This window comes from Bos mutus, chromosome 21 (assembly GCF_027580195.1).
Source record: "Bos mutus isolate GX-2022 chromosome 21, NWIPB_WYAK_1.1, whole genome shotgun sequence".
NCBI lineage: Eukaryota > Metazoa > Chordata > Mammalia > Artiodactyla > Bovidae > Bos > Bos mutus.
Genome location: NC_091637.1, coordinates 54,068,050 through 54,081,032, shown reverse-complemented (window position 1 = coordinate 54,081,032; position 12,983 = coordinate 54,068,050). Strand labels below are relative to the sequence as shown.

The 12,983-nt window shown below is 36.9% G+C and overlaps 1 protein-coding gene across 5 annotated transcripts in view; it reads right to left on the bottom strand.

The window, feature by feature from the left end:
- The window catches only part of FANCM (FA complementation group M), a 108,979-nt gene that overhangs the window by 72,736 nt on the left and 23,260 nt on the right, over positions 1 to 12,983 (bottom strand). For all 5 annotated transcript variants that reach the window (XM_070358801.1, XM_070358800.1, XM_005892591.3 and 2 more), the window contains exons 10-13: positions 8,948 to 9,154; positions 7,274 to 7,487; positions 1,578 to 1,735; positions 134 to 289 (exon numbers count right to left, since the gene is read on the bottom strand). In XM_070358801.1, coding sequence (XP_070214902.1) covers positions 134 to 289; positions 1,578 to 1,735; positions 7,274 to 7,487; positions 8,948 to 9,154 — 735 coding nt within the window. The remainder of the gene's footprint in view (positions 1 to 133; positions 290 to 1,577; positions 1,736 to 7,273; positions 7,488 to 8,947; positions 9,155 to 12,983) is intronic.

Sequence of the window (12,983 nt, the reverse complement as noted above, 5' to 3'; positions counted from 1 at the left end):
AAAACAAAATAGTTTAGCTATGATTATTTATAATAAATACTTGTTTCTTATAATAATGACTTCAAATTAAGAAGACTAAAGTATTCTAGTTTCACTGTCATGCCAGCAAAAGAAAGTTAAAGTAGGCTCCTACCTCTTCATGTCTCATTCCTTCTATCATTTGCATAATATTTATGAAATGGTGACATCGATCTGAATGGTCGACTTGATATGTAGGCAAAGGATGATCCTGCCATAATCTCCATTCAGAGAGAGACAGTTGACGAATTCCAACGGTTGGTTCTTCAGTCTTGATTAACAATCATTTAACATAACAAAAAACACACATACTCAGATTTCACACACTGATTTAAAAAATACTTAATATACAGATAATCAGATTTTATATATATAATATATCTATTTAAAAAATATATAATATAATAATATAATATAATAATATAATATAATATAATATATATATAATAATATAATAATATATATAATATAATATATATAATATAATATATATATAATATATATATAATCTTAATATACAGATAATATACAGATAATAATATACAGATAATAATAATTTACAGATAATACTGTAAATAATTTTAATTCACTTAGGTATTTTCAACTAGCATTTCAGGTGAAAAAATAAAATAACTTTATGAAGTACAAAGATGTCCTTTTAAATACATCTTAAAAATAACTGTTACATGTATTGCTTGTACAACCAGAAAGAAAACTATGTCATTAGAAATAAAATACATAAATAAATAAATATTAGATGAGTTACTACTTGGACATATTCCTGTTATATAATTCCATGTTAAGAGTTTTTGCTAGATTACGTTCTATAATCTAATAAAGAGGTATTCATAATCTCTCAGTGATACTGATCTCAATTCATCATGCCTGCTGCCATTCCTCACTTTCCCTGTTAGTGAAAAAAATATAGATTTTCAAAGCCAAGTATTTCAAGCCCTATAAATCTTCTCAAAGGTATCTTCCTTGAAGTTGTTTTTCTATTTCTCTGGGTACATATGTAACCTCTGATCAATCTGTTTGACTTTCCTTATGCTCATCAATAATTTGTTCATAATAAAATATTATTCAATTTAAAGTTTTACTCTAATTTCAAAACAAAAAGTAAAAAGCAGTTTGTACAAAGACATTCATAAAAGCCTAATTTTATACTAGTAATATACTGAAAATAGCTCTAAAACACAACAGAGAAATAGTTAAAGTACGGTATATCACAGAGTAACATAACAATCATAAAAATTATACCTACACAGAAATATTCATATGAAGAAAGTCATAAAGTCAGAATTTATGTAAATATATTATAGTCATATAAAAATATATATACAATAAGAAATACTGAGTTTTACCAAGACAGACTATTCTTTAATATTCTTTTTTAAACTGTTAAAATTAAAGTTAAAATATTTTAAACTAAAAATATTCAGTTTTAAACTGCTTACATTCTTAATTTTTGACCTTCTGATCATGCATATTCATTCTCTTTACTCCCAAAGCTATTGCATAGTCACTATAAAGAACATCTGAAAACACATTTAACTTACTGGTCTGTTCTCTTCGTTGTGTAAAGATAGAAACTGAACTTGAGGCAATGTTATTTGCTGAATTTCATCAGTGTCTCTTAATCTATATCGTCTATTCCATAATTTAAATTCTTCTTCTGATAAGAACCAATCGTCTTTTGAATTACTCTGCTTTATTCCTAGAAATTTAAAAAATAAGTCAAAACAGGTTTAAAAAAAATCTGCTAGACAAACACAAAATAAAAGACATCAACTCAAACTCTCTACCTGTTTCTGCTCAACCACTAATTCTATTCCTTAAAATTCGCTTTCTTCATATAAACACTCTGGTTATTACTTCCTGTTTCTACACATCTCCTAAACTTCTCTCACCTTTTTGAAAGTACGTACTAGGGGACCCTTCCAACTACAGCTAACCTCGTTAACAAAACATCACCAGGCAGCTCTCAGTCTTGTATTCCTTTGGACTCTCTCTATTTTGTTGTCTAAGACCTGGAAGGAAACAGACAACTTACAAAAGAAAGCTAGCATCATGATTCTATCTTAACACTATCAGAAAGCTATCTGAATCTGTTATGGATGCGGGAGAGATGCAAAGACTAAAAAGAGTTAAAGCCTTAAATGTGGGGTGGGGTGGGACGACAGTTTAAAAAGGACAAGAAAGACCTACTGCTTTAAAAAATGACATGATAACATACTTTTAAAAAATGCATAATAAATTAATCCTTTATTAGTTCATAATCTTTGTAAAGGAAAATAACCACCAACATGGAAAGGATGAAAAAATATTAAGCTGTAACTCAGGTCCCAGTAAAGATGAGGGAAGAAAAAGAAATCAGAAAGGTACTGAATTGGAAATCAGGAAACTTCTGTCGTAGGTATTCCCAAATATTACATGAAAGCTTTTGCAAAATAAGGGGTTTAAATTAGGTGATCTCTCAGGTTTCCTCAGATCTAGCAATCTGAGGCACTGAGACTTTTGAAATAGAAACTTATTTCCTTCTCCTGGTCACATTAAATATATTCAGACCTCTAGCCTAAATGAATCATATACAAATATATAAAAGATGGTATTTATACATACTACCTTATTAGCAAGATGAATCACTCACACTTGAAAAATCAGAGAAAATGGAAGAAGAAAAGCATAGAAAAATGTACATGAGCCAGTAATATAAGAAAGCCTTCCTCAGAGACCAGTGCAAAGAAATAGAGGAAAACAATAAAAGTGGGAAAGTCCAGAGATCTCTTCAAGAAAATCAGAGATGCCGAGGGAACATTTCATACAAAGATAGGCACAGTGAAGGACAGGAATGGTATGGACCTAACAGAAGCAGAAGAGTTAAGAAGAGGTGGCAAGAATACACAGAAGAACTATACAAAACAGATCTTCACGACCCAGATAATCACAATCGTGGGATCATTCACCTAGAGCCAGACATCCTGGAATGTGAAGTCAAGTGGGCCTTAGGAAGCAAAACTATGAACAAAACTACTGGAGGTGATGGAATTACAGTTGAGCTATTTCAAATCCTAAAAGATGATGCTGTGAAAGTGTTGCCCTCAATATGCCAGCAAATTTTTAAAACTCAGCAGTGGCCACAGGACTGGAAAAGGTCAGTTTTCATTCCAATCCCAAAGAAAGGCAGTGCCAAAGAACATTCAAACTACCGCACAATTGCACTCATCTCACATGCTAGCAAAGTAATGCTCAAAATTCCCCAAGCCAGGCTTCAACAGTACATAAACCATGAAATTCCAGATGTTCAAGCTGGATTTAGACAAGGCAGAGGAACCAGAGATCAAACTGCCAACACCCGTCGGATCATCAAAAGAGCAAGAGAGTTCCAGAAAAATACCTACTTCTGCTTCTATTGACTGTGCCAAAGCCTTTGACTGTGTGGACCACAACAAATTTTGGACAATTCTTCAAGAGATGGGAATACCAGACCACCTAACCTGCTTCTTGAGAAATCTGTATGCAGGTCAGGAAGCAACAGTTAGATCTGGACATGGAACAACAGACTGGTTCCAAATAGGAAAAGGAGTACGTCAAGGCTGTATATTGTCACCTTGCTTAACTTATATGCAGAGTACATTATGAGAAACGCTGGGCTGGAAGAAGCACAAGCTGGAATCAAGATTGCCGCGAGAAAAAAAAAAAGATTGCCGCGAGAAATATCAATAACCCCAGATATGCAGATGACACCACCCTTAAGGCAGAAAGCAAAGAAGAACTAATGAGCCTGTTGATGAAAGTGAAAGAGGAGAGTGAAAATGTTGAGCTTAAAGCTCAACATTCAGAAAACTAAGATCATGGCATCTGGTCCCATCATTTCATGGCAAATAGATGGGAAAACAGTGGAAGCAGTGACAGACTTTATTTTGGGGGCTCCAAAATCACTGCAGATGGTGCCTGCAGCCATGAAATTAAAAGATGCTTGCTCCTTGGAAGAAAAGTTATGACCAACCTAGACAGCATATTAAAAAGCAGAGACATTACTTTGCCAACAAAGGTCCATCTAATCAAAGGTATGTAGTCATATATGGATGTGAGAGTTGGACTATAAAGAAAGCTGAGCGCTGAAGAATTGATGCTTTTGAACTGTGGTGTTGGAGAAGACTCTTGAGAGTCCCTTGGACTGCAAGGAGATCAACCCAGTCAATCCTAAAGGAAATCAGTCCTGAATATTCATTGGAAGGACTGATGCCGAAGCTGAAACTCCAATACTTCGGTTACCTGATGTGAAGAACTGACTCATTGGAATAGACCCTGATGCTGGGCAAGATTGAAGGCAGGAGGAGAAGGGGACGAAAGAGGAAATGGTTGGATGGCATCACCAACTGAACGGACATGAGTTTGAGTAAACTCCAGGAGTTGGTGATGGGCAGGGAGGCCTGGCATGCTGCAGTCCAGGGGGTTGCAAAGAGTCGGACAGTACTGAGGGACTGAACTAAACTAGTAACATTTTTAGAAGCAATTACTAAACATATGGTTAATTAACATCTATAAAAATTAAATGATCACTAAGAAAACTGTACACCAACCTAACCAAGTTTTGATCATACTGTTAGTTTAATTATTCAAGAGAATTCAAATATACACTATCTTTTCATTTTAACCATAATTTGGCAAAGTCTTGTAAAATGATACGTATATTTCTATTAAGTGAATTTGCATTAGGTTTAACAGGCATATCCACAAAACACTGATTAATGGCTCTGAGTTAAAGGAAAGAACGTTAACAAATTTAACTAAGTCCAAAGAAGGTGCCCAGGATAGAGAAGAATTCTGAAACTTCACAGTAATGGAAACCAGTGGAAAAGTCAGTTGAACAAACTTGAGAGGTACTGTCTTCAAATATATAAAGAAAGTGCGACCTAGGTATCTCAAAGATCAAATCCATTTTTGTGTCTAGAAGCTGTGGGCAAATAAAGCCACCTGCCATTTCAGTAAATAAAGGATGTTGTTGGGGTGACTGGCCATCAGCCACTGCAGCTGCCCCTAAGAGCGTATCAGAGTGGAGAAAAGCAGAATACTGGCCTAGGTAGTTAAGATGTATATCAAAGGAATAATTTCAGTGAGCTGAAACTCTTGCATCATCCCATACATAAAAAAGCACTAAAATCATTAACTTGAGAGGTCTAGTTTTCTGGGATTTGAAGTAATCTTTTGATGTTCAGTGACTGGGTTTTTTCTCAGCAAAAACTCCTATGTATCCTGGCCCCCCACTTGCCTCTGTGGAACAGTCCCTCCGAGCTATCTGAGGGGCTTCCTTCCTGTGCTATAGTCCTCAGTAGTGCCCTGAATAAAACCTAATTCTCAACTTTTATGTTGTGCATTTTTTTCAGTTGACAAAGCCATAATTAAATCAATGAGAAAAAGATACGACAGAATTTTTTTTTTAACAAAAGAACTTCTTTTATATGTACTATCAACAATGGAAGGAACTCTCATAAAAGAATACAGTTTCCATTAACAGAGATGTTCAAGTTGAGGCTTGATATACATTTGACATGGAGAGGGAAATAGCAACCCACTCCAGTATTTTTGTCTGGGAAATCCCACAGACAGAGGAGCTTGGTGGGCTATAGTCCACAGGGTCTCAAAGAGTCGCACATGATCTAGAGATTGGACACTCAGACACACACACTTAACAGGCATGCTATAGAAAACATCCCTACCTTGGTAGGTAACTGGACTGGATGATTCCTGAGGTTTCTTCCAAAGTTTACAATATATTTTATGATTCTTTAATATTTTAAGATATTGTCTTGATATCACCAAAATCTCTGCAGTTTTTAAACTAGCCTTCTCCTTACTACGCTCCTTGGCACCAAAGTATTAATATTTGTTCCTCACTGGCTCAGTATTACCAGCTTAGTCTAACTTCACCACTATCTGGTGTAACAGTAAATTAAAAAAAAAAAATTCTCCTTTGCAGAAATTCCCCCTATTTCTCTGAAAGCAATTCCACAGATACTTATTAATACTCCTAAATCCTTTATTTAACTCTCTGATAGGCATGCAAATCTTTGTAAAGGAAAAGCAAGTCTCTAGCCAGGTTTTCAACCAGAAATGATTTTCTTAAGGACCTAGGAGACATCTCTTTGAAATGTAAACATCAAGGAAGACAGTGTCCCCATGTCCCAGACAGCTGGGGAGTTCAGCCTTGGCACCTTCCTCTGGGCTCTCCCTACCTGCTTGTCATAGAGACAGAAGTTTTATTATTTCTTTGGATAAGTGTTAGGTGCTCAGTTGTGTTTGTGATCCCATAGACTATGATTTGTGACCTATGGTTTGTGACCCCATAGACTGTACCTTGCCAGACTCTTCTGTCCATGGAATTCTCCAGGCAAAAATACTGGAGTGGGTAGCCATTCCCTTCTCCAGGGGATCTTCCCAACCCAGGGACTGAACCTGGGTCTCCTACACTGCAGGCATATTCCTCACTGTTTGAGCTACCAGGGAGGATGAGGATAAAGGCAACTAGCTAACACAAATGGCTACCTCAATTACTGGGTGAATTTGGAATTAACTATGAAAGAACATGGGCTTCCCAGGTGGCTCTGTGGTAAGAATCTGCCTGCCACTGCAGGAGACGCAGGTTCGAGCCCTGGGTCAGGAAGACTGCCCTGGAGAAAGAAAAGGCAACCCACTCCAGTATTCTTGCCCTGGAATTCCCAGAGGAGCCTGGAGAGGCTACAGTCCATGGGGTTGCAAAAGAGTCAGACACGACTTAGCAACTAAAACAACAACAATGAAAGGACATACAGCAAATGGTGCTGTCCTCTTACGAGAAGACAAGTTACTGTTAAAATCTTAAGAACATGAGGTAAAGGATTACTACTGTTTAAATGAACAGGCTGGAATTTCTTTCTTTCTCTTAACTTGGTGGATTGCTTACAATGCATACTGTAATATGGCTTTGTGCTTATTCAATAATAAAAGTGTTTTCCTCTTTTCTACATTTTGTAAAGCGGATTCTCTGGGCTTATATTTTTAGTTTTCCCAACACTGAGCTTCTTTCATTCTGTATTGCCAGTACCTTGTTCCCTTTGCCACATTAATCATCTCTCTTCTATCCTTCTCAAAGTGAACACCTATAACAAACTAGAATGTATGTTGATTTTCTCATAGAATAGATCAATATATGACCTGCTAACAAATAACAGAAAAACAAATGTGTGTCTCAAATGCAAAAAACTGTATTTACCATTCCTATAGGAAAAGATAGATGACTTTCGCGGCAAGTTCCGAGAAGGCTTCTCTGGTTCATAGACACCATGTGTAATGAACATCTTATGTAACTGTGGGTTGACTCCATCAGGAACCATTCGTGGACTTCCTTGGTAAAAATGAAGGACCTGCCTATTACCTGAAATAGCTTTATAAATACTTCTTTTGTTGCACTGACTTTGATTATAAGTCTGCAAAAAAAAAAATGCAAAATCATTTTATTTCTATAATAATCACCTAGCCATAACAAGTAGTTATTATATCACCCTGAGTTTATTCTAAACAGCAAATTAAACTCTGATCCACTTAAATACTTGAGGAACAGAATCTATGTTGTCTTAAATTTGAAGGCTATTTAAGTCTTAATGAAAATCATTTCAAGATTTATTCTTACTTTAGTAACTATATTGTACCAACAAAGTCTGTCTTTTATTCAGTATCTTGCTGTTTTTGAATAAGGTTAATATTTATATATACGTATAAACTGCTTTAAAAAAATACTATTTTTTTAATTTCAGCTTGTTACTTCATCTCTCTACACGTCAATTTTCTTTACTGTATACAACAAGAAAATCCCTAGTACTGCCCTGACAGCGTTGTTGACATTATTTAAGTAAAACAATGCATCTGAAACATTTGCAACAGTGTCCAACACAAAGTAGGTACTCATGAAATGTGGTCCACTATGACTTTTTAACAGATAAGAAAACTAACACTTAAATAGAGGTTAAGTGAGTTGCCTAAGGTAATACAATTAGTTAGGACCCAGTTCCACTCAATGATAATACATAGACTTTTAAAAGCTGCCAGACATCTCATTTTTTAGAATTATCTCATAGATAAATTGGATGTTACATAAGAATATGCTATAGTAACATACAAAGTATTGGTGGAAAAAGAAATTCATTTTTCAGGATGATTTTCATAGGGTTTCTGAAACACTTCAAATCAATTGTTTAAACCTACTGTCATTAATGAAAATTCCTTAATGCAAAACTATTTTAAAAATATTTACTTGGCCACAGAAATAGTCCCACTCAGTTATAAAAGTTATTAACACTTCAGTGTACACATGCAGAATAATATTATGTACAACATATTTAGGGAGGCCCGTCACCCAAGACTTATGAATATCACTCAATGCCTTATCACTTAGAATAGACATTAGTAAACTTCCACAAGGGGTCAGAAAGTAAATATTTTAGGCTTTGCTGGCTACATATTACCCCCGGCGCATATGGTGGGTTAGTTGACTGATTTAGGCAGCTCTTTAAAATGTAAAAAATATTCTCAGCTCACTGTAGTTATTAATAAAACAACAACTAAACACACACAAAAAAACAAGCCTTAAAAGCACAGGGAAATAGTCAGACAAGGTAATACTTGATTTTTGTATCTATGTGTTGCTAAATTAATACTAAAGTACAAAGATACGGTTCTTTATATGGATAAAAGTTATGAAGCTGAGTCTAGTCAAAAATTTTCCTAACTACAAGAAAAGAATAGGTAGTATCTAATACAAAGGAAAACAAAAGTCAATCACAATTACTACAGATTGCTTGGACTTTGAATGTGAACAGATTGATACTTGTCTTTAGGTTCCGTTTCTCAAATTTCGACTGTCAGATTATGCTCCCACAAGTCTACTTACGCGTTCCTCTCGTCCTTCAGCAAGGATAACAACAATCCTGCCCTGACGTTTGCGGCCAGTTCTACCCATTCGCTGTATAAGACGAATTGGGCTCTTTTGGGCATCAAAACATATTATAAGGTCAACTTCTCCGATATCCAAACCTTCTTCACCAACGCAAGTAGACACCAAAGTATTGTAACCACCACTACGAAATTGTTTCACTACCTAAAATTAAAATTTAAAAATACTTAGATGCAACTAGAAGAGAATTGCAAATCAAAGCATACTTTTTCCATTTGCCCCTGAAATCAGATTAAAAATCACCACCCAAAATACTACCAAATAGGAAAGGAAGCGGCAAAATGACAATATAAACCAAGAGAGACAGCGGTGCAGTGCAAAGCGCAGTCCCGATTCCTTTGCTTTAATGATGGTTATGATTCCAAAAAGTTCTTCTAACCATTTACACATGAGTGAGAAAGCACAGATATTATTTTTAACATCACTAAAAAGAGGGTAGAGCATGTAAATGGCCCCAGAGCACTTACTGCTATTTATCATATCCTACTGTCAGTCAATTTTAGAATAATAGTAAGTTTAATAATTAAACTATGTTTGATTACGTCTAGCATTCACATTTTAAACAGAAATGGAATAACAGCCATAGAGAATGGTCTGGCGGCTGTCAAGGGGGAGGGGGCTGAGGGAGGGATCAAGTCAGGGGTTGGGGTTAGCAGATGTAAACTTCTGTATATACAATGGACAAACAAGTTCCCACTGTAGAGCACAGAGAACTATACTCAATGGAAAACAATATTTAAAAAAGAATGCATGCATATGTGTAACTGAATCACCTTGCTGTAGAGCAGTAATACAACACTGTATGTATCAACTATACTTCAGTAACAAAAATTTTAGTTAAAAATACAATTCATATTTTACTTTTTACACTGCTATTCCAGTGAAGGGTAGCAGAATATGGCAGCCCAAATATGACTATAGTTTAGATCATGCTGCCTCAGCCTGTGCTGCTTTTGGTATACTGATTACTTTGAGCGAAAGGCATTCAAAAAAAAAGCAAGTGCGGTTTCTCTGGCCACTTATCTGCCTAAAAGCAGATCCTCCAGAAGGAACTCAACTGTCATAAATCCCTTCCCCAGGAGTTTCATCAACGAGGGAAAACTAACTCAGCAAGAGACTGAAAGCCCATATCATATCCAAACAAACTTCATCACAATCTATCACTCACACTTCCCATCCTTTAAGACCCCATTGATCTTCCCTGAAAATCATTTACTCTCCTTCGTGCCTGCCACTCCTCTTTCCCCATAAGATGCTATTTAAATACGAATTCTAAGCCACTTTAGGGAGTTACTCATTTTTCCCTCGGTATTTTCCCACGTATACATGAAGTATACATGTTTGTTTGTTTTTAATTTATATTGCTTTTCAGCTGTGCTCAGGCTTTTCTCTAGATGAGGTGAGCAGGGGCTACCCTCCAGTTGCGGAACTTGGGTTTCCCATTGTGGTAGCCTCTCTTGTTGAGGAGCAAACTCTAGGGTGCACGGGCTTCAGTCGTTAGGACTCCCTGGCTCTAGAGCACAGACTCAAAAGTTGTGACTCCTGGACTTAGTTGCACCATGGCATGTGGGATTTTCCCAGACCAGGAATTGAACCCGTGTCTCTTACATTGGCAGGTAGATTCTTTACCACTGGCAGGTGGATTCTTTACCACTGAGCCACCATGGAAGCCCAGTATACATTTGTTAATAAGCTTCAGTTTGTTTTTCTCTTGTAAATCTGTCTTTTATTACAGAGGTTGCAGCTAAGAACTCAGAAGGGTAGAGGGAAAATTATTTTTTCTTCTCTTCACCAGGATTCCCTGATCAAGTTACAGGAACTACACTAGCATGACAATGAGTTAATGAAAAAGTCAAAGTCAACTCCTTTATCTCAGATCCCACTCTAAATTTGTCAGTAAGTCCTGTCAACTTCGGAGTGGCACCCCACTCCAGTACTCTTGCCTGGAAAATCCCATGGACAGAGGAGCCTAGTGGGCTGCATTCCATGGGGTCGCTAAGAGTCGGACACGACTGAGCGATTTCACTTTGTTTTCACTTTCATGCACTGGAGAAGGAAATGGCAACCCACTCCAGTGTTCTTGCCTGGAGAATTCCAGGGACGGGGGAGCCTGGTGGGCTGCCGTCTCTGGGGTCGCACAGAGTCAGACATGACTGAAGCGACTTAGCAGCAGCCTGTCAACTTGACCTTGAAAATATATCCATAACCCAATCATTTCTCGCAAACTTCTCTGCTTCCATGTAGTCCAAGCCACCATTGTCTTTAGCTTGAATTATTAGAACTGATTCAAATGTATTCTTTTTAATGGCTGAGTAATACTCCATTGTATATATGTACCACCCTTAGCCCCTACAGTTTATTCTGAAGACAGCAGCCAGTGTGATTCTTTTAAAGTATCAGTCAGGCAATGACCCTCCTCTGCTCTAAATTCTCCAAGGGCTTCTGCTCATCTCACTCAGAGAAAAATCCAGTCATTAAAATAGAAATGACCTACAAGATCCTAAAGAACCTGGCGCCCCACTTCCTCTGTGACTTCATCACTTGTTTACTTAAAGAGACTCTTTTGAGGGCAGTGGAAACTAGTATAAGAAGTATGTAAACAGTAGGAGTCCTCATCTTTTCATGTTGACAGATTCAAGAAAGAATCTTTGAAAATAAATTAGCTGTTAAAGACATACCTAATTGTCAGAGACAATTGTCTTTAACAGCTATTGTCATAATTCTTCCAATTGGTCTTTCTATTTCCACCCTTAGCCCCTACAGTTTATTCTGAAGACAGCAGCCAGTGTGAGGTGGATGAAACTGGAGCCTATTATATAGAGTGAAGTAAGCCAGAAAGAAAAACACCAATACAGTATACTAATGCATATATATGGAATTTAGAAAGATGGTAACGATAACCCTGTATGTGAGACAGCAAAAGAGACACAGATGTATAGAACAGTATTTTGGACTCTGTGGGAGAGGCAGAGGGGGATGATTTGGGAGAATGGCATTGAAACATGTATAATATCATATAAGAAACTAATCGCCAGTCCAGGTTCCATGCAGGATACAGGGAGCTTGGGGCTGGTGTACTGGGATGACCCAGAGGGATGGTACAGGGAGGGAGGTGTGAGGAGGGTTCAGGATGGGGAACATGTGTACACCCGTGGTGGATTCATGTTGATGTATGGCAAAACCAATACAATATTGTTAAGTTGAAAAAAAAAAAAAAAAAAACCTAGACCAGGTCTACATTGTGTAACACCGCCACCTTGTGGCTAAATACTTCATTACAGAGTAATCCCAAATTAAATTCCTATTAAAGATAAGATCTTAAAAAAAAAAAAAAAAGAAAACAAATAAAAGCATCAATTTTTCAGAACTCAGCTTTCTTTATAGTCCAAATCTCACATCCATACATGACTACTGGAAAAACCATAACTTTGACTAGACAGACTTCTGCTGGCAAAGTAATGTCTCTGCTTTTTAATATGCTGTCTAGGTTGGTCATAACTTTTCTTCTAAGGAGCAAGCGTCTTTTAATTTCATGGCTGCAGTCACCATCTGCAGTGATTTTGGAGCCCCCAAAATAAAAGTCTGTCACTGCTTCCACTGTTTCCCCATCTATTTGCCATGAAGTGATGGGACCAGATGCCATGATCTTAGTTTTCTCAATATTGAGCTTTAAGCCAACTTTTTCACTTTCCTCTTTCACTTTCATCAACAGGCTCTTTAGTTCTTCGCTTTCTGCCTTATGAGTGGTGTCATCTGCATATCTGAGGTGATTATATTTCTCCTGGCAATCTTGATTCCAGCTTGTGCTTCATCCAGCTCAGTGTCTCTCATGATGTACTCTGCATATAAGTTGAATAAGCAGTGTGACAATATACAGCCTTGATGTACTCCTTTCCTGATTTGGAACCAGTCTGTTGTTCCATGTCTAATTCCAACTGTTGCTTCCTGACCTGCATACAGATTTCTCAAGAGG